This window comes from Limanda limanda, chromosome 17, assembly GCF_963576545.1.
Source record: "Limanda limanda chromosome 17, fLimLim1.1, whole genome shotgun sequence".
Classification (NCBI taxonomy): domain Eukaryota; kingdom Metazoa; phylum Chordata; class Actinopteri; order Pleuronectiformes; family Pleuronectidae; genus Limanda; species Limanda limanda.
Genome location: NC_083652.1, coordinates 3240610 through 3265410, shown reverse-complemented (window position 1 = coordinate 3265410; position 24801 = coordinate 3240610). Strand labels below are relative to the sequence as shown.

Sequence of the window (24801 nt, the reverse complement as noted above, 5' to 3'; positions counted from 1 at the left end):
ACTTTATTGATCCCAGGGGAAATTGTGTTTGTTACAAGAGCTCCATGCAAGAGTATATATGTATTTTGTAATTAAATAAAATAGAATATGAAATATATACAATATGTGCATTCAGCTTTTGAAGTTAGGTAGGTAGGTAGCTAGATTCAAGATTTTTATTGTCAAATGCACAGAGATAACAAGAAGCAGTCGCTGGCAATGAAATACTAGGGTCACAGGCTCTCAATGCTCAGTAATTTCAACCAAAAAAAATTCAAATAAAAATAGAAATAGTATAAAATAGAATAAAATAGAATAACAAAAATTTAAAATAGAAAATAAAATATAAATATCTAAATATATATATATATATTAGGAGGCATGTGTGTCGGTAGTTGTGTAGACAAAGGGAAAGTTCTCTCTTTCTTAGAAACACTGTGCTGTTACTGTTGCCGGTGTCTGTTGGCAGCTCTACGGTAAAAGGCTCTTTGGCACTGGCGTCACGCAGCACGGAAGTGACGACTGACGTAGACGGCGGATGATCAGGATGCTGACAGGGAGAAGAGGTAGCATCAAAAGGGAGACTGTTCGAGCCCAGCCCTGAACCGTAGCGCCTCAAAATCCGTCTTCATCCGCGGACATTTAACGTCCAATCGTATCCAAACCACCGGGAGCATCAAGTTCACACCTCGACCTTTCCAACAAGCCCCGTATTACCGCCAGATGACTTTCGCAGCATTTTAAAACAAGTGGCGAAAGACTGCGGGAGCGGAGCCTAACCCGGAGACAACACAGAGAAGACAGCGGATCTGTCCCGAGGAGCTGCTCGGTTCGGCCCGTTCTGCTTTTAAACACCGGGGCGTTCAACCTCAACATTCCCTTTTCACCTTTCGAGCTAGCGAGTGAGCTTGCTAGCCGACCACAGCTGCCCCCACCATGGAGTTGAGAGTAGGAAACCGATACAGACTGGGCAGGAAAATCGGCAGCGGGTCGTTTGGAGACATCTACCTGGGTGAGTCCTCGTCAAAAACACACCTGATGTCGTGTTGCTGTTTGTGTCATTGTCCATCAAACAGCTCGGGGCTCTGACCATTTCCTTGTTTCCCTGAGTTCTCCCAAAAGACGCTGCTGGTCGATCAGCTGTTAGCTGTTTGATGCTAAGCTACCAAGTTAGCATCTAGCTGTAACGAAACGTCTGCTGTTTTAAATAACAATAAGCGGTGTCTTTGTTCGTTGTGCTCTACTCTACTCTTTTCTGTATCCGTCATAACAAGTGTCCAAAGGAAGCCTTGGTAACGACCTGTATGGGAACTGACGGTTGCTATGTAGCTAATCCCTTTATCAGCTATTAACTAGCTAATATGAGACTACCCCCCTCTCTCTCTCTCTGCCTTTAATCACCGTCAGGCAGCAGCAGTCCAGAAACAGAAGATCCGAGCAGGACACAGGCTTTGCTATTTACTGCTCGAGTCTAAAATAACACGGAGCTGCTCAAGCTGATCTCTGAATCCAACAGGCCGCTTCACTTCCCGATCTTCTGCCTCTAGTAGGACTGCTCACATAAAGGAGTATTTCATCGAGAGGTTTCAGGAAGTTCCCACCGATTAATGTCGACCTTTTGAGAGTTTCCTCTAAAATGAACATGGTAATAAACAAATGAGAATGTCCACTGGGCTCGTTTTGGGTCCTTTTCAGTTAAATTTGAACAAATGAAGATCTCTGGCTCCCTTTTCAGTGCCTGCTCATAAATTCGTTTTATCTACAAAGGGCCTAAGGCTGTCCCCTATTCAATCTGTGGAATATGTAAGGACTGATTAGATGTGCCACCTCTTAGTATGGTCTCAGTATGAGTTTGGTCCCATGTTGGACACTGATTATCAGGAGAAGTGCATGTTATGCTCTGCATTCAAGGGGCAAATCCGGCTCTCAAAATAACAATCAGAAGTGATCTAATCAAAACATGCACATCTTCCTGACTGAGCCCTGCCACCTTTTATTCAATGCATCCTATGGGGTCATCATGTTGGAGGTTCACAGCTCCTGGCAACATTGGTTGAGAACAGCTGATCACATTTCTGAGCTTAAGCTTTGGTCATCTGAACAACAGCAGAGAAGGGGCATTGTTAATTAATGAAGAGCTTTTACAGGCTGTGCACTGAACACTTAATCACTGACATCTAATTAACCTGTAATACCCAGCTCTGGCTTTTGACACTGACTTAATTGTTTTTATAGTTTCATTATATTTTCTATCTGTACCATAGGCAAAATATATGGTTGTTCGCATTGAGGGGTAGACCACCTCCTGAAGCAAGATGTTGTAGGAAACCCTGAAACATAAGCCTAATTCATTTCACAAGTGTATTTTCCTAACATGCATTTGTTAAGCAAAATGTAAAACATTGACGGTTCAAATTCTGATCACTTGGATATTTAGTTCATAGTAACTCTTTGATTTGCATTAGCTTGCATGGGCAAACTTCAGTTCCCCTTTACATGGGAGGAAGTGTTTGGGCCGTTAACTTTGGCTTCCTGGTGTTGGTTGATGAGGCTTGTTTGTCAGTTATTTGTGAAGTTTTTTTTTCTTTTTCCTTGAAAGAAATAGAAAATTTAAATCACATAAAAATAACTTCACCTCCTCATATAAGTAAATAAGTATATCTTCTACTTGAATGACCTCTGCAACGTAATGTTTTTATTCAGTTAGGTTCCTGCCCACATCTATATATTGGATTTGCGCACTTGTGTTTATATGAGCAATACAAGCATGAATTGGTTAAGTTGTACCAATTGATCAGAAACTCCTCTGGGTAACATGGTATACTAGTGTGTTTCTTTTCAAAACACAAGAGCAGAGGGAAAGTTGATTAAAGCATTAGTTGGATCCAGTCTGTCTTCCACATGACCTGTTGTTTGGATTGACAGTGAGAGCTGCCAGCTGCTTACATAATCACTTTGTGTTTTTCTCTTTACTCCATGTCCTCTCCCCTCCGAGCGGCTGGGACCAAGGTTACGCAACGTTGTAAACAAGCCAGAACAGAGCGTGGTTCTTTCAGATCGAACTGCCTGACCCATCCTGTGCTGCAGGTTTTTGGAGTCTGGTCACAGTACAATGTGCTCACAGTACATCTTTTTTTTTACCCTTAATATGCAAGGGAAGATATGACAAAACGAACGAAAAATGAAAGTTTGACACTGGATGTATGACCTGTCACTATCTGTAAAATCAGAGGTCTTCAACAGGGGGCCCGTGACCCCTAGGGGGTCCGCAGAGGTACTGCAGGGGGGTCGCAAAATGTTTGGTTGATTAAACCATTTTTTATATTTTTTTTTATTTTCGAACCAATTTTTTTCCCGCAAATTTAAATGTCTTAAAATACACATTAACATGCATCCAACATATTGTGAGGCTGATTTGACCCTCTGCCTGACAACCTCCATCCGTCCAAGGTTAGATAAGTTGTGTGCTACCCATCAGGGTCCGACATCTCACTAATGTGGGAGTATGTGTGCCATCCACAGATGGCTTGAGGATTCACTGTCTCTTCTACATGTATGTTAAAAATAAAAACATGAATCTGTGAATTACTTTAATAGCTCAGTGTTGTATGCAAGATGTATGTTTATAAATGGCAGTGGCATGGCCACCCTTGCACATGTTTAAATTAAAAACATGAATATATGAACCGTGTAATATTTGAATGGCTTAGTATTGAATGCACAATAACAGGGTAGCTATGTTTATATATGGCACTAGGTCCAGTTTAATATAAAACACAATTGTATACAATATATATAGTAGGGTGTCCCTGCTCCATCTCTCCACCAGTTTGGGGGTCCTTGGCCTGAAAAACGTTGAAGACCCCTGTGTTAAATGTTTGGTTTCACCGAACACGTTTATATCCCACGCAGTGTGTGTGTGTGTGTGTGTGTGAACACGCTAATAACAGTGACGTGTGAGCAGCTGGTTGTGTCCGGCTTGCTTAGTGGCAGGTTGTGCTTGTATTGGTGTTTTATTGGCAGGCAGGGAGATGAGCTCAGCTCTTGGAATGAACCCGTGTACTCTGTGTGCTGTGACAGGGTTCATATTGGGCCCTTCAAATAAACCAAACTGGTAGAATAGCTAGTAATCTCCAAGGTTTTTACAAGACTAAGTAGCGCTCCAGTGTGCGTAAGCAGTTAGTCACGTGGTTGAGTCAGGATGTGTTTCCTCAAAATTCTGCTGTTCAGTCGTCTGTTGCTTCATCTGGTCTGATCTAGTGGGTGATGTTAAAACAAGCTGCAGAAATCCAAATGCTGGTGTTTGTCTCTGTCCCAACCCCCTGAACTGGATTATTCCCAACACTTGAGTAAAAACAAATACATCCCACTTACCTTCCCTCTTGTGGCATTGCATGTTTTTGGCTACTTTTGTATGCTTTGAATTTTGATAGTTTCCACTACTCCTATGTAGGGGTAAATCCTACCCCTTTATTTTTTTGATCTATGAAACACAAAGGGTTAACATGTCCGTGCCATTTTCTCCCTTTTCTGTCCCAACAACCTGCCAACTTTTTTTTTTCAAAGATAAAATGTGATGAACCTGTCTCTGTGTTTTCCACAGTCCAATGAGTAGATTTACGTCGGTATAGAAAGAGCAGAGAAGCTTTAATGTCTAATCATTTGGTTTCAAACTAAATATGCTAAATCTTCAAGTGTTTTGAACAAAAAGTGAATTTGTCCTAATAGTTGCAGTGTGAACTGTATCTCAGTAAACTGAAATGCTTGCAGCGGTGTATGCTAACAGGGATGGGTCCAATTATGCAAAGAAGGCTAACAGTGAAGTTGTTCAGGGGCTGTTAAAATAACATTGACTTAAGACATGCTCAGACTTATTCTGCTGGTGACTCAGTTTTCAAACTCATGAGGCATCTTCGTGCTGCCTTTCACTTGTTCTACCTGTGGAGCTTTGTGGTTTGATGTTGTGTGAAGTTATGGTGTGGTTATGGCGACATCATCTAATCCAACCGATTCTCACGGGTTGTTTCTGTGGCAAAGGACTCATTCAGTAGTTTTTCTTATCTTCTCACAGCCGTGATGCTTTCAGACATGCTCTGGAGTCCATACATTTTTCCTGAAATTTTCTGGAGGGGCTGTATGTAAGAATGCAAATGATTGAGTCCGCTGTTCTGCACGTTTTCCAGAACTTTCCCTACCAGCCCCAGAGTAAAATGCCCAGAAAATGTTTGACTGAGAATACAATAGGAAAAATACTGGAAACATCTCTGCAAGTGATTGGGCGGATGTTATTAACACCCCGCCGATGCAAAAAAATAAATAATTTACAAATGCCTTAGGATGAAATAGAGGAGCCATACACAGATAGGAAGGTGACAGAGATGTGCGGACAATCTTCTGCTACGTTCTTCATATGAGAAAGGAAAACTCTGAAAAATGTCCACATTTCAATTTTATGGACATTAGCCAGACTTAATTAAGGCAAACCGATTAGGTAACATTTCAGAAATACTCCCTGAACCGTAGGTCTTGCAGTTCAGGTTCAACACAAACCAAGTTAATAATATGTTGCATCTGCTGGCTCATACCTCTCTCAGTATGCTGTTGCAGTATTTGGAAAGGGGATTGTTGGCATTCTGTGCCTGGTCCTACTTGTTTTACATCACAGCATCCGTCTTGACATGCTGCCCAGATCTGTGATGTGAATGTCCAAGTGACATTTCAGAATTACTTTAATTAGAGACTTCATTTTGAGCTCATAATGTTTCATTATTATTTCTTCATGTTGAACCAGTGTTGAGGGATGTGTCCTAACATGTTTTGCCAGCAGCAGCACTCACGAAAAAAACACTCCACACATGTACACACTGTTTTACCAAAACACACAAACAGATATTCGGTTAATGTCAAATAACATATATTTCCTATATAATAACTGTAGTTCTATGGCATTCATTCTGTGAAAGTCTTTCAAAGGGTTTAATAAGAGCGAGACCATACAAACATGATAGCAATATTCACTTCCATACAGGGTTAACCACTGTTAAAAAACATTATACAAGCACTGGTATCAGATCAGGACTCTGTATCTGCACATCTTAAACTCAGCCTTAAAATGTTAACTCAATGTACTGACTATTGCTTGTATATCAAACAGAATAGGTCAACAAATGTACAAGTGTGAGCAGCAATCTGAATGGGATGAATAAATAATTGCAGAAAATGTTCAATGAGAGTTTCTGTTGATCTACAAAAACTTGTGTGCATCATGTGTTTTGTGCACTTAAAACTGCCTGTGTACAGAGCTCGATGGCTGGAGTTGGAACACTGATCAGTTAGTTGGGGTCATGGTCCTAATTTCATGCCCCGCCCTGATCAGTGCAGCTCAGCCCACCTAGATTACATCATACAGAGAAATCAATGATGCTCCATTGGTGCTGCTGTTAGCCTACATGATGAACAGCTGCTCTGTGTGTGTGTGTGTGTTTGAGTGTGCGTTTATGCTAGTGTGCGTGTAATGCAATTACGTAACCTAGTGTCCAGTTGCTGTGTGTGTGGAGGGAACTGGACCCCATAACCATTTTTAGGAAGGAGTCAGCTGAAGCAGGGATTTGGCCGATCACATGGAGCAGCAGCAAGGAGTCGACTCAGACAGACAACTCACCAAATCCCCTTGTCATAGTTGGATGAAATTGTAATGATAGCTGTGAGGAATTTGGGCTGCACATGCAAGTCGATACATGAAAGAAGAGCACGTTACATATCGTGCACATTGTTGATATCCTCTTCCATTTTGGCTGCCTGTGCACCCTTCACCACTTCAATCCCCACCCAAGTGATTTGTATGTGTTTATTTCTGTGAGAGGCAGCCTAATACAAATTGTTGACAAAGTAAAATTTTAACTGTCTTAACATTTATCAAATTACTGACCTACTACAGTGCTCCCCTGGCTTTCCCATGCTGCTGTACGGATATGTTACATATCTGCATTCGATTATTACATGCAATGATAAATATACTAAATCTGCCTGTCTGTGTCTTTGTTTCTAGGTACGGACATCTCAGTTGGGGAGGAGGTCGCCATCAAATTGGAATGTGTGAAGACCAAACACCCACAGCTCCACATAGAGAGCAAAATCTACAAGATGATGCAGGGTGGAGGTAATTTATACTGTTACACACCATGTACACAACACATCCTGCCATGTTGTTTTTATGAACTAAAAACTCCACACTCCCTCACAAGCAATGTAAAATGAAAGCCAACATCCAATCGTCATTGTCAATCATTAGAAAACTACAGATGTTTGCTGCCATTGAACATATTGAGGTACCTATCTTGAGCTGGTTGTTGGAAGTGATTTAGAGTTCTCTATCGCTACAAGATCTTTTTTTTTTTTCACCGAAATCTTTTGGATTCCAGCAACGCCCTGTATGAGGTCAGTGTAGAACCTCGGGGAAAACTGCAACAGGAGATGTGGTGTGATAGAGTGAGCATGACATCTATATGTAACTGTGACATGCAGAACACAGGTTATTTATAATGTAAAAACAGTTAATGACCCAAATGCAAATATTTGTTGAGGCTAAGGGCATGTACACGCTAGTGTTTCCCTAGTTTGTCCCTCTACTGTTTCATAATGAACTGAAACATGAGATCTTGTATAATGTTATCCACTCAGTTTTTTGGTTGCACATGCGCATGCTGCGTGCATGTTCCAGGAAGTGACTCCCTGGCCAATCAAAACGATCATCCCTCACCACCCCCCCAGGCTACACTACTTTGTTTTTATTTAAAAATGAAAACCAAGTCATTTTAAGTACGGATTTAGAAATAATCTCAGTCAATATGAAGGCCTCAGATAAACTTGCTGTGATGAACGTTTTTGTGCCCACAGGCATTTTTACAGATTGTTTTCTTAATGACTCACCTGCACTTGTATAATTATAAAACGATGAGTGTTACTGGCTCAACAGCTAGCAAGGTAAACAAGGTCAGCACAGCTTATTTGTTATCTGTGTTGCATTCACGACTGCTGAGGCTGATTCCATTTGTCTGTTTGATTGCTTCCAGAAAAGCGTCACATGATATCATATAAAGTAATGGATTGTGATTGAAAATACCCAATCAGGATGCAAGCATGTTTGTCTGCATTTATTGCTTTCAAAAGTCTGTTTCTACCCTTCCAGACTTAAACGTAACCCTGCACATATCAAACTGAGCAGCATTTACCAAAGTCTCTGTTTAGGAAAATTCTGAAGTTGAACCACAATGTATTCACATGAATTTAGCCTCAGTCAAGGTTAAGTCAACTTTTGACTTATTGAAGATGGAATGCAGTGGGCAGAAGATCTCCTAAGAGGTTTCATGTAGTCTTTGTCCCGTTACAGTTCTTTTGTCTTTAAAGGGATAGTTCACGGGAAAAATTTAATTCCCTCATTATCTACTCCCCACTATGCTGATGGAGGTTGGGTGAAGTGTTTGAGTCCACAAAACACTTCTGGAGTCTTAAGGCCGAATTATAGTCGTTTTTTACCCCCAGAGTTGCGCGTGTTGCAACGCAATTCACCGCCAGACCACTAGGCGGAGTAATGTTTGTTGTTGAAGTCGGCTCTTCTTCGTGTGTGGCACACGTTTATTGACATCGCCACAGCGGCTCCTCAGAGCCTTTTTCTGGCGGACAAATCCGCCGGTTAGTGACGGGTTATACTAGTGGTCATGGTTTCGGATCTTTTCTGCCAAGTACTCTTCTATTTGGTCCATATTCGTTCTTCTAAATCTTCCGTGGCTTCCGCAGTTTCCGGGATTGAAACCGGAAATGCGACTCCGGACGGGATGTAGTAAGCAGACCAATCACAAGCCTTGCGGGCTGCGTGAGGCTCGCGTCGCTTTGTCGTATAGTCAGAAAAATTGGCTGACGCACGCAAGCCGCAACACGCCCCCCCGCAAGTACGCGAGGGGCGTGTTGCGTCGCTCGCGTGCGTGTGTGCGTCCGTAAAAAGCCGAGTATAAATCGGCCTTTAGGCGTTGCAGCTGAATCCAATACAATTGAAGCCAATGGTGTCCAATTCTTCAGACGTAAAGAAAACAACAGAAAAATAGACCATGCCTCATTACTGCTCGTGTGGTTAAATCCAAGTGTCCGCAAGCACCAGCATTCATTGCGGACACTTGGATGGAACCACACGAGCAGTATGGAGGCATGTTATCTTTTTTTCTGTTTTATTACTTTTGAAGACGAGGTCGCCTGTAGTAAACGTCGTTTATCCCTGAAACTCCTTAAGTGTTTTGTGGACTTTAACACTCCCCCCCTCCCCCCTCATCCCTTTATGGTAATATAAAATCTTAATATCTTCTAATCTGCTGCTGTGTCGACCTGGGTCTTGGAAGTGAAAAAGTTAAAGGATGCATGAGTGAATAGAATGTGAAGTTCTCAGTTTTGGACACTTGCTCCTCCACACATGTACATGGTTGATTTAACATATTACTCATTGTAGACGGTGGAGTAGTGAAAGGTTGTGTATCCACAGATTATCGGGACAGCGCTCAATGGTCTGCTTGACAGAGCATGTAGATGTACAAGAGGCGGTTTCTCTTTGTAAGGACTACTGTGCACACGCATGCAACTGTATTTTTGTTGCAGCATGGGAGGATCTATTGGGACATGGTGGCTGACCCAGACAGATGGATGTATTTTGGTTCATATGTATATAAATAGCTGGTGCACAGTGTCTGTGTGTGGAGCAGTGAGAGGTGCTGAGCAGCAGCATTTGGTTGCTGTCTGCCTGTAGAAGGAAATGCCATATGCCCTCTTCGTCTTGGCAGCGTCAGCTAATTACCAGCTACTACTAAACCAGCTGGCCTCTGCCTTGAACTTTTCATTATTTTCTATGGTTTTACACTGGCCTGCACCCAGACCTGATAAACCATCACATGTTCTCTGTCACAGCCTTATCATAAGCGTGGTTTGCAGAAGATTGAATTGAACAACATATCATGCCACATTATTATTCTGTTCACTCTGAAAGAGAATATGAGAACTGTTAGACTTTCTGCTGAATCAGGTGGTTTGATTAATATTACTTGACCTCTGACTAATAATTTATTCAAGAATCTTTTTCTTATATCTCTGATTTGCTATTTTATATTCTAGTTTGAATTAAATCTTTAAAGATTCTCATACGCTTTCCTCCTGAGAGCATTGTGGGCAAACATAATTGTAGTATTTTAGCAGTCACTGCTGTCAGCATTGAATAAAGAATTGTATAAAAACCTGGGGCCATTTTTATAAAAGCTTTTAACAAACTCCTCCCTTTCACCAACAAGGTTGTGACTAGTAAGTATAAGAACTATTCTTAAAACTGTGTCATACAAGTTAATAGGGGTGTCACGATACCAAAAATTCAGTAGTCGGTGCCAATACCAGTAAAATAACACGATTCTCGATGCCAATTTCGATACCATGGTAAAAAAAAAGTGCATTATTTGGATGTTGTTAATGTCATATACGGTAATTCAATGTGCTTGCGCTGTGTATATACTGAGGGTTATACGGTAGTTGCGGTCGCATGTGAGTGACGCTTTGTTGTGAGACACGTTATGCATTAAATGATACATCTGCCTCACGCCGGGTTTACACCGGACGCTGAAGCGACGCCAAAGCGACTCGTAAGCGCAGGACCAAGCCTAAAATAACAGCTGGCTCCCATCCACTCCCATGCGCCGCTTCAGCTTCCGGTGTAAACTAAAGATTAGCGCGGAGCGGCGGCGTTGCTTCCGTGTCCGGTGTAAACCCGGCGTCAAACGCAAAATACTTCCATACACGACTCTTTGTGCCTTTTAATAAACAAGTCGAGGTGGGGCGAACGCTGCAGCCGCAGTTGCCGTCTTGGTTTTCAGAATGTAATTGCGACTGGCGCAGCACCGATGCTAATGCTAAGTTGCTAACAGCTGCTGGCATCGAAGCTGACAGTGCCTACGGTACTTCAAAAACTTGGGCATCGTTTTGTTATGTTAGTATCGAAAGGTATCGTAGGTATCGGTTCTCGTGACATCCCTACAAGTTAACAAATACCAGCCCAGATGGAAAGACATGCCACATTTAGTCTGAATCTAAAGAAGATTAACTAAGTCAATACAGTTGAGTGATGGATGACGGAGAGGAAACCCGCATCATTTGTTTGGAAGGTGCTGATTTAGCTTTACCTATGGGTACAGCTATGTTCGTTTGAAGGCCAAAGAATCGTTTGATACATGTTAATCAGGACAATTGTAATGACAGTTTGGATCTGCTGTTTTCCTTTGCCACCTGTGGAGACTGCTGGTGTCGTCATGCTTCTACAGTCACACAGGAAGAACTATTTACTTGAAATCAAGAAGTCACAATTTCTAATTACCCCCAATTTTTTGAAAATGTGTTCAAAGTTGAATGTGTTTTGGTAACTGAAACATCACAGGACTTAATAAAGATAATCCAAATGTAATGTTTCTGTTTTTTCACTCCCTCTTGTCCTCCAGTGGGTATTCCAACGATAAAGTGGTGCGGGGCTGAGGGTGACTACAATGTGATGGTAATGGAGCTGCTGGGGCCCAGTCTGGAGGATCTGTTCAACTTTTGCTCCCGCAAGTTCAGCCTCAAGACAGTCCTGCTGCTGGCCGACCAGATGGTGAGTACCAGAGAGGAGAAGACCGCAAGAGGGTTGCCTGATGTGTTGGTTTATGTGGAGACTTTTAAAAGAATGCTCACTCAGACAATAGTCCTCATCTTCTGTAACATTCTACAGGAATTTTTCACGTCCTTTCAACATGATGCATGGGACGAACGGCGTTGCAGATGTTAAAGTATTGTACCAGGGGCTTAAAATTGAAGCAGTGTAAACAAATATTTTTATAATTATTTAATAAAAATGCATATCAGACATTTAGATCAACGGGATAGGAAGGAAGGAGTCACATGAGGAGAGATGTGTAAAAAAACAGGCATGATCCGTATTCACGTACATCACCACGTATAAACACGGACGTCTTATACCTCCTGACACATCACAAAAAGATGAAATTATTGTACATTATGGGAATTTTGGTATTATTGATCATACAAAAGACAAGATTTATCAAAGTATCGTACATATGGCAATTACCTGGACAGAAAAACTCCAGCACGCAGCTCTGGATTGACTCTTTGGATTCCAAAAACCCAAAGGTTTTTTTTCAGTTCAAATGTATTTTACATCAGAACTCTGTTAACGCTGACATCAAATCCTGTCCTCTAGATCAGCCGCATTGAATACATCCACTCCAAGAACTTTATCCACAGAGATGTGAAGCCAGACAACTTTCTGATGGGCCTCGGTAAGAAGGGCAACCTGGTCTACATCATCGACTTCGGCCTGGCTAAGAAATACCGTGACGCCCGCACGCACCAGCACATCCCGTACCGCGAGAACAAGAACCTGACCGGCACAGCCCGCTACGCTTCTATAAACACCCATCTGGGCATTGGTGAGACAAATCTGCTGACTTCTGCCATGAATGGCTAAATCCCTCTTTGAAACCATGATGTGAATCTCCCTTGTCTCTCTCTCTCTGTCTACAGAGCAGTCCAGACGGGACGACTTGGAGTCACTGGGATACGTCCTGATGTACTTCAACCTGGGCTCTCTGCCCTGGCAAGGTCTCAAAGCAGCCACCAAGAGGCAGAAGTATGAACGCATCAGTGAGAAGAAAATGTCCACACCCATTGAGGTCCTCTGCAAAGGCTACCCATGTATGTTTGACCCCTCCTCGCACCTTTCATGAGTTTCAATAGGATTTTTTCTGATAGTGCCCCTTCACTTTTTAGAGCTTTACACTAAGTACTGCTTTTGTATCAGGGAGTCTGTGTGGAGTGTTGTCTGTTTTTGAACGATGTCGTCCTCTTTGTCTCCGCAGCTGAGTTTGCCACCTACTTGAACTTCTGCCGTTCACTGCGGTTCGACGACAAACCAGACTACTCGTATCTCCGCCAGCTCTTCAGGAACCTCTTCCACCGTCAGGGCTTCTCTTACGACTACGTCTTCGACTGGAACATGCTCAAATTTGTAAGTTGTGTTAACACATTGATGTGATATCTTTCACTCTGACTTAAAGAGTCACTGAAAAAGGAAAATTCCCTCATTATCTACTCACCACTATGTTTTGTGGACTGCTCACCATCTGCACAGTGGTGAGTAGATAATGAGTGAATTAAAACATTTCGGGGGACTATCCCTTTAAGTCACTGCATGTTCTTTTCATTCCTAGATGGTTGGCAGTTGATTGTTTGTCATGCGATCTAGTTTGGAACTAGAACATCAGCATACCTGCTGATGTTTAAAAAAAAAACAACGAAATACCTGACTTGACTTTGTAAAGCAAAAGATTGGCTCATTGGGCGGCGGCCCCAGATGTGTGTTGGGTGTTAGAGTGGGCCTGCTGCAGACTTGTAACTCTGTCTCTGATGTGTCAGGGGGCCAACCGGGCTGTGGAGGATGCAGAGAGGGAGCGTCGAGAGCGGGAAGAGAGGCTGAGGCACAGTAGGAACCCTGGAGCCAGGGGCATGGCATCAGCCTCAGGAAGAGCCAGGGCAACTCAGGACGCCGCAGCCCCCTCCCCACTGAACCCCACCTCACACACAGGTCAGTGCTCACAGACACAAGTTATTTATGATTAGTTTCTTGCTCTGATTGGAGTTCTGTATTCTTAAGCGCGTCTCTTTATATCTGTTTGTGCAACTTAAATTTCAGCTACCCCTCTCTTTTCTTTCATTTCTGACTGAGTTTATTTAAAGGCATTAATGCACAGTCACTAAACCACCACACAGGCTTTTCCCTCCCCTGATGATAATAATCAGACCACTCCGTCCCTCAGGTTTGGAGAAAGAGAGGAAGGTGAGCATGCGTCTTCATCGCGGTGCACCCGTCAACATCTCCTCCTCAGACTTGACGGGGCGCCAGGACACATCCCGTATGTCCACCTCACAGGTAACCGATACACACGCACATGTGACCACGCACATACACACATCCAGGAAATAACTTACAATTTTTTAAATCATACTAGTTCTGACAAATCAAGCTACATACTCCTCAGCAGGAATGTGAAATATTCTGTGCCAAATATGGACTCATGCAAAAAGGAGGAACCATATATTATAAGGGAGCATACAGTGTTTACAGTGTTTAGGATAACTTCACTTGTACAAAATGTTTGTTCCCTTTTTTTTTAATTAATTTTGCAATCAAAAATGAATCACAGATAGTAAGGAGCCAAACTTCAGTTTTGTAACATCAGAAGAACATCAGCACACATTAGCGAGACGGACAGAAGAGTTAAAGTTCAGCGCCTACATCACACTGGTAGTGGGGATCTGGATGATGAACAAAACATCCCAGCAGCACTCTGCTGTTTCATTAGGTTTTCTCTCCTTTTTTTGTTGCAGTTTCTTAGCCAGAGAAATCTTCTTAGAGGGCCATTAATCAGTTTCCTATTTTTTTCAATTTAATAAAATGAAACATCATTAGTCTCTCATATTTTTTTGTAATGTTATAATAAGGGAGGCACACAAAGCATTGCATGCCAGTGCTCCTCTTTGTGATGCGTTCTTGTAGACTGACTGCTCCTCCAAGTGGTTGAAAGGGGAACAACCAGTCATAAGGAAAAATAGAAAACCAAGTCTCAAGATATATCATAATTAACATCGGTCATTAAAAGTTTTTTCCCATCACAATGAGGATGTAGTGATTTAAAGAAATCCAATTCAGTTGAATGTCCCTGTAACAGTTGAGACAGAAAAGCTTGTTAACGAGTTGATCTGTTTTGAGTCCTTGCTCAACTAAGGTCATCTTTTCTTTTGTCTGTATAATCTCTCATGCTGCATGCTGTTTATTACGGCATGGCTCATTAATAATAAAAAGGCCTGCTGAATTATTTAGATCATTTGCATGTGTTAATATGCAGGACTGTTAAAATCACGTGTGTGTACATATCAACCCATACAATGACTGGTATTAAGCAATACGTTATTTCCATTGCAATTTCAATTCACAGAAAATAAACAACAGTCTGTGTGACTTAACTCTGATAGTAGCAATCACTGTACAATTATGACCAAAGTCCAGCAGGCAAATTTCATTTATTTAAAGTATTTTATAAATCCAAAGGGCTCAGTTTTCAGTAGGACGTTGTTCAAATAAAAACTATAAACAATGAATGATTCTTTGCACCAATTAAAAAAAAAACACATTGGTATTATACTTTTACTTTTTGGGCCCATTTCTTTATTATAATGTGAGAATTGTCAGTAAAGCTTCCAGACTGTAGCACAGTGAACATAATGTTATCTGTTTTACACAACACCCCTGTATAACACAACCTCTCAATATATTAAAAAAGCATGCAAATATACTCCCTTGTCCCCATCGTTACACGGTATTTCCTCATCTGAGAGGAATACTACATCATGTAGTCTTTACATATTCCCTCTGTTTTTCAGTTGATACAAAAACCCCAAAGAGTTTATTCATTGTTAAAGGTTTAGTTTAACATTTTAAGAAATATTCCTTTTCTACCAATTTCGTGGCTGGAGCTTCACATTTAATGCACAAACATTAAGAGTGCTGACGGTTGAACTGTTCCTTGTGCCACACAGAGTTTGTTGACATTTGATGCCGTCATCATAACTAAGGCAACTTTTTCCATCTGTCGTCTCAGGCTCTGTCCCGGGTCACGCCCAGCGGCCTCCAGTCTGCAGCTCCACGGTGAAGTCCGACCATCCGCCCATGTACCATGGAGGCCTCAACATGCAGCACACTCACACACTCACACATTGACACACTTACACACTCACACACTTACACATACACTGGACTCTTGAATGATGCTGGGGACTACCAACCAATGCACAAGAGTCTGGCTGCACTCTTGTTCACTTGACGGAGGAAGAGTCGCACCACCAGGAGTGTGTTTGTGTGTGTGATAGAGAGATAGGCGGGTGGAGAACAGTTTGGTTGCCTTAACAACCTTGGCAAAATAACAGCCGCAGCCTCCCTTCTTCCTCTCCTATGGAAGACGTGGAGACACTCCCCCTCCTCGCCCTCATTGTTGATGAAGCCATCAATTCACTTTTCTCTGGCATCATGTTTGTTTGTTTTTTCTTTTTTTAACTTTGGTTTTACATATTTTTATTCTTTATCATTAAACTTCCTCTCACACCAGCTCCACTGGTCAGACTTTACAAGGGTTTGAAAATGGAGAAAGGCGAGTTTCTTACTTATTGGAAATAGTTTGTGGGACTTTTTTGAATCCAAGATCCAGAAGGCGCATGATCCATCGTGGCAGTGTGGAAGCACAGTGCCTAAGCTCTCTTTTGTGCTCTGAAAGACTCTTTAAATACCACAAGTTAACATTTACTTTTCATTTTTTAGGTGTTTGAGGTTTAAATTTTAAGGTAGATTAACCCCCCGCTGTTTTTAAAATGGGGAAAAAAGCTCCCGTTAATGTTCTATTTTCCAATCTGATCCTAGAGTATGAGTGGTTTTGTCCTCCTCAGGTGCGTTGGAACCAGGATGTTGTACTAAATCTGAACACATGCAGCACATTTTCTTTCAGTCTTCAGGTTGTGACTGCAGCGTGCTGCTTGGCAAAGCTGTGAATGGAACAGTGTAATAGTCGGGATGTCGATCTGTCCACGCTGAATGGATGAGATGTCGTTTTTGTGCGTAGTGACGTGGTTTTTGTGTGTTTGTGTGGTTCTGTCTTAGGGTTATACAAGCTCAACGGGGTATGTATGTGTGTATGTATGTGTGTGTGTATTTCATATGTATATACACACACATACATATATGTATAAAAAATATTGTCTTTTCCAATGTAACAATACTTGCTGCAATTTACAGCTTTACAAAAGTAGGACAGAGCATAACATTTGTAATCAATTTGCATGATTGTTTTGGAGAATCCGATTACACGCGACAAACTGCACTTCAGTAAGTTTGCCCAGAATCGGCCGATTTCCGCATTCATTACTTCTAGCCTTATCCTGTTCGAAGTACTTTCATATTGAGTATGTGCCATTACACAATCCTTTATGACATGGTTGCACAGTGCACAACTGAACTACAAGAACTTAAGAAAAAGACATGTCCTCAACAACTGACAAATTTAAAGGCACACTCGTTCAGGATAACTACTCAGCCAGTGACAACTATTTTATACTGGAATTTAACTCAGTAGAGCACATACCTCCGCCAAAGACCAACAGTCCTCTTAAATCCTGTCAAGCCGCACTGTAGTAGACAGCTTCATAGATATCAGTCCTCTTATTATGCCTGATTTTCTGCTTGATGAAAATGTCAAATTGTCTCTTCTCGCAACGATAAAGTATGATCCACACAAAAAATTTAACGGGTTCTTTCTTGCCCAACCAAGAAAAAAAGGGTCAGTTCAGTAGTTACTGCTCAATCCTGCTGAAAAATAAACTGACAGCGAAACAAACCTTCTTGGCAGAGGTAAAAATGTCTTGTGATGCTCTGGAATAGAATACCATGCAGTTACATAATGGTTTCAGTAGGATCCAGTCTTATTGGAGCTCCAACCATGTTAGCTTTGGCTCTCAATTTTGACAATTTGGCTATTTCTTCTCTTAATCTGTTTTTGCAAGACCCACAACATTTACGAAATGGCAATGCTAAATCACTGGAGTGTTTCAAAGATGCTGTCCCCCAGATTGAGCTTCAGGACATTCGCAGTGAGGTGGCTTCATTTGGGTGCTCTCCTGAGCACGACCACAAAATACCAGCTTGTAAAATTAATCGTTTTACCAATTTTCTACCAGAATAGTCAAAATATAAGTAGCTGCAACTGTTACTACCTTGTTTTAAAAAGGAGAAATAGTTGGAAGTTGTGGTACACGACTGAAAGCGATGCAATCAGGCTTAACCAGTAGAATCCGATTAAAACCATCCCTGATTCGGCTCTTAATTTCTCAGACCAGGATATCAACGTGAGAGCTGTGCAGTCTGAGGATCCAGGTAGAAAGTGGATCAGTATGTGGTAACATCAGGTTAAATGGAGGTGAAGAGGTTTGGAAGAGCAACAGACTCAGTGTTGTGAGAAAGGAGTTTGCGGTCGAGTCCCCAGCGGTACAAGAACTAAACGTGTCTCTTCTAGTCGACTCCTGTCTCTCTGTAGAGAAGAAACTTGATTTGAGCAGTCAACCAACTGACGTGACCAATGAATCCGGCAGATTTATAAGTAGAACACTCTTGATCCGGTAGACTAGTCCTAACGTATTGTAGGCCATTTTCTGTAGTTGAAGGGGAGAGGGGTTGTAGTGCTAATTTGTACATGTATGTTCTGTTGTTGTGTATAGGATGTGCCTACTCTGTCCACCACGTCCAAATGAGCAACTGTTAGGTTTGGGATGATGATCATGATGATGACGGTGTATGGTGGGACTGGTAATGCTTCACTCCATTAGATTCCTGCTACGGCAGCTTTTTGAAAATGTACTTCACCTGTGGGCTTGTAAAACAAACCAAAAAAAAAAAAAAAAAGATTAACTTATTTGTCTCACTGATGATGGCTATGATAAATGCAAGTACACTTTACTGGGGATAATAGTTTACTTTGTCAGTCTGCTTAACTCAGTTTCTTCTTTTCGTCACCACCTGTGCAATTTGCTTTTAACTGTGCAGTGGAGATGGTTGCTCATGTCCCACAAAGCATCTCTTCACTGTAGATCATTGGGAAATCTTTGTCTTTCCACTCCCACCTTATGACTTTTGCTCCTCACGTGTAATACCACTGTATTTGTGTATTTTAAAATTGTGTAAATAAATTAATAAGTACTTGTATTTGTTGTTTTTATTGACTGACTAAAAAAAAAATGTTTTTAGAGGTGTGATTTCCCATACAATGTTTCAGTGTGGGATTTTAGGAGAATTTTGCCTGAGGGTGTTTACTAGAGGAAGAGCAATCCCAACTCTTCTTCACTGGGGCCTAAAAATACTGTATATCCATAAGCTTAATGTTTCATTAATCACTGAGGATTTTTAAGTATCGAGTAAGTAAGAGTTACTTGAATTACATGGAATGTGTTGCTAGGGAGAGGGGGGGGGGGGACTGGTATGCTCGTGGCTGGCTACCTCCACGACCCGATCTCGGATAAGAAAACAATGGATGGATTTTTATTACGATTTATTTCAAGCAGATGTCTTTGTCTTTATCTAATCAAAAGACAGCCTGTAGAAATGTATGCTGGCTTAGCTGCAGTGAGAACGAGTTCCACAAGGTTCTGTCCATCGACCAGGACTATGCCGCTTGTATTGAAGATAGCACATAGCCTTCATGTAACATTAAGCAGTGTCACACACATTTGTATACTCGGACAACAAATATATTAATCAGAAATCAGATTAAAGCAATAAGTCAGCTGGATTTCAAACATGTCATAAGGGCAAAGAACTGTATAGCACTGAAGTGATTGTACTTGGCCCCAAACACAACAGACACAAATTAGCCATAATCTCAATGGCATTGCCCTGGAATCTTAGAGTTGTCTTTGATCAGGATGTTTCCATAAACTCCACATCTTTTCTCAAGATTATTGCAATTTCTTTATCAGGCTGTTCCTAACAAGTCGACAAAAAGGTCATTTGTCCTGTTAGTTTCTCTGCATTGGCTCCCTGAAGGGGACAGTCTGTACCTGCTCTATATGTGTATGTGTCTTTGCAGCTACGTTGTTTAACACTATAGAAACAAAAGGGACTTGACACAAACCCATGTTCCTTGTCTAGGGGCTATGTGGGCTGGTGACGTCAGCAAACGCTCCACAGCAACGGTGCCCCACTTTATTTATTCCCTGATTATTAACACTCTGTCAGTCTGAGCATAACAGGAAGAGAGTCACAGTGAAGCAATGGTCTGATCACGCACATGCACCTCACACATACAGTATTGGCTGGATGCTGATCGGAGAAGGGAAATGGAAATAGAAATGGTTGAACACAGCCACAGCTGCAGGATGAGTCTGTCAAACCAAAATTAATATGTACATACTTGATACTTGATGTATGTTTATTTTAATTTAGGTTTAATGAGAAAAAAATAACTTTATAAACTAAATAACCTACACACAGAATCTCAATGTTATATTATTTATCACTTAGATCATTTTACAAGTCTGAAAATAACCCTGTCACAATCTATGACATAATCTAACATACCAAATACAATCCTGAAACACATCTTTATTCCAATAACATAATTTAAAGAGTAAAGTCCGGCCACTTTCAGAAATACTCTGTCAATCTACAATTTTTCCGATTGATTAAAAAATAGGAAGGCAAGTTTCTATCCACACTGAGTCACCTCTCCCCAAAGAACAGGACAACAAGGTCTCTGTGAATTTCTGATGTAACATCCTGGGCACGCCTCTTTTTTTTTATCCACAGCTGCATGCAGCGCTCAAGGTGTCCAATGGGATGCTGATTTAAAAAAATATTTGTATCAAAGCTAAACATATTGATTGACATATTAATTGTAAATGAAATGTTCTTAGAAAACCCTTCTATCTGAAAGGGTTGTGATGATTTTAATACCTCTATCTTCACAGGCCTGAATTGGCACAATATATTGTCAAATGCATCCTTGTCATCTAGGAATCCAAATCACCAAATAATACATTATAAATTAATTCACAGGTCTTTTATCTCAAATCATGAAGATTACATGAAATATAATTAAGAGTTAACCCATCTTTGACTTCTGTCCTAACAATACACTTTTCTTCAAATGGTCGGGGAGTGTCCAGCTATGTGTGCATTTAAACTCACACATCTGTTCTATGGGGTATTTCTGTGTATATTGTGCATATCAATCAATCAATACAATTTTATTTGTATAGCCCATATTCACAAATTACAAATTGTCTCACAGGGCTTTAACATGGTGTGACATCCTCTGTCCTTAACCCTCAGCAAGAGTAAGGAAAAACTACTAAAAACCTTTTTAACAGGGTAAAAATACGTAGAAACCTCAGAGAGAGCCACATGTGAGGGATCCCTCTCCCAGGACAGACAGAAGTGCAATAGATGTCAAGTGTAGGAAAACATCATCAGGATAAAGGTTTTAGCAGCATTGATGAGGGAAAACATTTTGAAGGATAACTAAAGGTCACATACATGAAAGTCAAGTATCTGAGGAGAAATACTATTTGTCAAGCAATCCTGCTGCATCATAGTCTCTGGTCAGCAGCCAGCATGATCACGATCCAGCATCAAGATGGCATCCACTATAGTCCACAGTCATTGTCCACTGCCGCCAGTTAGGATCCATCCTCAGCTGCCACCTCGGTCGTAGTCCACCACCATCCGATGCCAACGCGATAAAGGATCCTCCATTACCACTTCGATCAGCCGGCACGATATAGAATCCGCCATACTGGATCCAACATTGCGACCTCTGATACGCGATCCACAAATCGTAATCAATGATGTGGCCACAGCTGCGGCCCTGGATCTGCGGGCGATAAGGCAAAGGGACTCCGGGGAATATCACAAATATCCTCAGATGTATGTTTCTGTAAGCTCTATTTCAGTAAACCATATGATACCTGGATGTACCACGTCTCTCCAGGTCCTGGCTTGAGACTACATTTTTAAAAGCTTGGGATTATGTATTTATGAAAGACATTAGATGCATTGAACCTCGACCAACACACGTAAAAGAGCAGGGGTTGTGTATAAAATGACTGACACAAGTTCAGATGCATTCCATTTCCTGTGACATCAGTGAGCTCATGCTAATTGTCACCTCCAAGTCTGAAGATGCCTCCCACAGCATCCTCATATATCTTCCTCTACTTGTGTCACCCATTCTAAAGCACATCCATGAATGGCTAGAATTGCTGCTATGTTACTTATAGGTGTTTGCATCCTATTGGATAGTTAAGCCTCAAGTATGCATAACTAAATCACATTGTGTCCTTATGTCTTGCTGCTGGTGAAATACTCAAAAGAGTTGAATTTGGTGAGAGTTGAAGTTGGTGTCTCTCTGTCTGGCCCATCTGAGTTAGATATGAAAGTCCCTCAAGGTAGACACTACAATATACTGTTGGTTGGGCCTTTATCTTTAACCTGACCTTGGTACTGCTTAGAGAGAGAAGGGAGTATCTGTGGAATTAGACAGGCACTATTCTCCTGTACAAATATAATGTAAGAACCATTATATACATAATATATAGTGGCATATGCGGTAATGTGTGAGGATGGTAAACAATTCCTCAACATTGACAAGATGACAACTCCCCAAAAGTGTAGCTAAAACTCAATTGCCCCCTAGTGTCTGGGTGCAGTATAAGTCATGAAACCCTGTCTCCTAGTGTAAGTTGATGGAACAAGGACCAAACTAAAAGGTCATGTCAAATAAATGTTTCTAAAAGATAGTAAAAATGAGGTTGGAGCTGGTTATCTTATCTTAGCATAAGGACTGATAACTTGGCACATGCCTGGCTCTGTATGAAGGTAACTTAAAATACTTAATAATATATTTTATAGATTGTAATGTTGTGCCATCATCAAAACTTTTATTTGAAAGATTAAACACTCATTGTCCACTGCCGCCAATTAGGATCCATCATCAGCTGCCACCTCGGTCATGGTCCAACACCATTATCTGATGCCAATGCTATAAAGGATCCGCCATTATTGTTACGATCAGCCCGCACAATATAGAATCCACCATACTGGATCCACCATTGGGACCTCTGATACGCGATCCACAAATCGTAATCAATGATGTGGCCACAGCTGCGGCCCTGGATCTGTGGGCGATAAGGCAAAGGGACTCCGGGGAATATCACCAATATCCTCAGATGTATGTTTCTGTAAGCTCTATTTCAGTAAACCATATGATACCTGGATGTACCACGTCTCTCCAGGTCCTGGCTTGAGACTACATTTTTAAAAGAAAGCCAACATAACATGTTGTACTGATTCTGAGAGAGCTAAGCATTATGTATTTATGAAAGACATTAGATGCATTGAACCTCGACCAACACACGTAAAAGAGCAGGGGTTGTGTATAAAATGACTGACACCAGTGAAGATGCATTCCATTTGCTGTGACTTATGCTAATAGCCGAGCTTGTGGCATGTACAGCTGTGTTGTGTACTTTTTTTAAGTGTTACCCTTAAAATGTCAGACTATTTTGCAATACACACACATACAGAACTGCAACTCAGCATATCAGGTTCAAAGGTTGAGCCATTTGTCAGGTATATGTTGGGCAAGATGTCGGATCTGAACACTGGACACTATTTACCCTGGATACGATATTTGTACCACATTGTTGGTTGAACCCTGTGATGGAATCAGGAGGAGTCAGAGTTTAGGTTTGAAGAGATGATCAATTGATGAAATACACACACCCAACCAGAAGGAGGTGTACTCATCAAAATAATGAAAAGTTTCCATACACAGCTTGTATGAAAAGTATTAAAAACCGGTAAATCATTCAAACTTCTTTCAAAGTCACACATGTGAACAGTCTCAAATGAAATTCAGAGTCATTTCATGAAAAACATTGCAGATAAAACAGGTTTATTTAGCAAACCGTTTTCTAACCTCAATCTGCGCCCTCGAGCATGCAATCAATTAAAAGTGACAGTATGTTGTAGAACTTTTAGATTTCACAAGAGTGAGAAGAAACATTTCTGAAGTAACTGTGGAGTATTACCACACGCCAAGAGAACTGCCCATCCCACAACGGCTGCTACAGATGGTAGAACCCAAATGAACGACTCAGAACAAAGACTATCAGTTCAGTTCATGGGTTAATGATGAGTGTAAAGTCTGTGAGTGGTGTAGACCCAAGGAAGTCTCTGGCGTGGTCTCGATGTGATGTGGCGAAGCATTGTGTGGCACAGGAATTTGACAGCAGTGGTGATTCGATGGTTTTCATCAACCACACAACGGATGTAGCAGACAGACAGACAGGCAGACAGACAGACAGACAGACAGACAGGCAGGAAGCAGGAAGCAGGAAGCAGGAAGCAGGAAGTTGGAAGGAAGGCAGGTTCAAACCTGAGTACAGGCAGAGAAACTGAGGTGCAGCAGATCGAAAGTCACACTGATCGAATGTACTATTAAGCCAATACTTGGTGAACACTTCTGGTAGGATTGTTTAATCTGGTGAACAGTGAAGACCAGAAAAACTATCCAACTATTTCTTTGAAAGGCCAATACAATTCAAATAGTAAACATACTAAATAGAGCACAAAGATGAATACATTTCAAACAGTTTTCTTTTTGGTTGTCATGTGATGATGCGAGTTAGAACAGGGTTCTGTCCTTTTATCTTTCCTCAAAGATGCTCCCCACAACATCTGTCGGTACATGTTGACATCAAACTAGTTTAAAGACGGAAAAATCCTAATAAGGCATAGAAGGGTGGCAACCAGTCTCCAGTCTGCACTTTACTGTTAATGACACAAAAGGCCAGAAATAGACAAGTCCTGTGTGTGTGTGTGTGTGCGTGTGAGAGAGGAGGAGGAGGAGGAGGAGGAGGAGAAGGAGGCGCTAGGACCCAGCAGGAGGAGGCTGCTCTGTGGCGATGCAGACGTGCGGATTGGAACGCGGCCCCGGTGCTGAGTCTGAAGAAGCAGAGAGTCGCTCCTGTGCCCGCAGCATCTCCAGGTGAGTCCGAGCATCTCTCACCTCCTCACACCCGGCATCTCTCACACATCTGGGGCTGACCAGCAGCTGGGGGGGGGGGGGGGGGCGGGCGACTGTCACACTCCCTGTC

General features: G+C 41.6%; 1 protein-coding gene across 1 annotated transcript; it reads left to right on the top strand.

The window, feature by feature from the left end:
• The first annotated feature begins 521 nt into the window (after positions 1-521).
• csnk1da (casein kinase 1, delta a) lies at positions 522-18850 on the top strand. The gene is made up of 9 exons (XM_061089938.1): positions 522-991; positions 7028-7138; positions 11496-11644; positions 12251-12479; positions 12574-12744; positions 12909-13057; positions 13465-13633; positions 13866-13978; positions 15708-18850. The coding sequence occupies exons 1-9, from the start codon at positions 916-918 to the stop codon at positions 15756-15758; spliced, it is 1218 nt and encodes a 405-aa protein (XP_060945921.1). The 5' UTR covers positions 522-915; the 3' UTR covers positions 15759-18850.
• The last annotated feature ends 5951 nt before the right edge of the window (positions 18851-24801 follow it).

What these genes read in the sequence shown, in the direction of transcription:
- csnk1da (XM_061089938.1), top strand. Translation starts at nt 916, where the DNA reads ATGGAGTTGAGAGTAGGAAACCGATACAGACTGGGCAGGAAAATCGGC. An exon ending in CCTCTGCAAAGGCTACCCAT is followed by an intron (nt 12,745 to 12,908) that starts GTATGTTTGACC and finishes TTGTCTCCGCAG; the next exon opens with CTGAGTTTGCCACCTACTTG. An exon ending in GAACCCCACCTCACACACAG is followed by an intron (nt 13,634 to 13,865) that starts GTCAGTGCTCAC and finishes TCCGTCCCTCAG; the next exon opens with GTTTGGAGAAAGAGAGGAAG.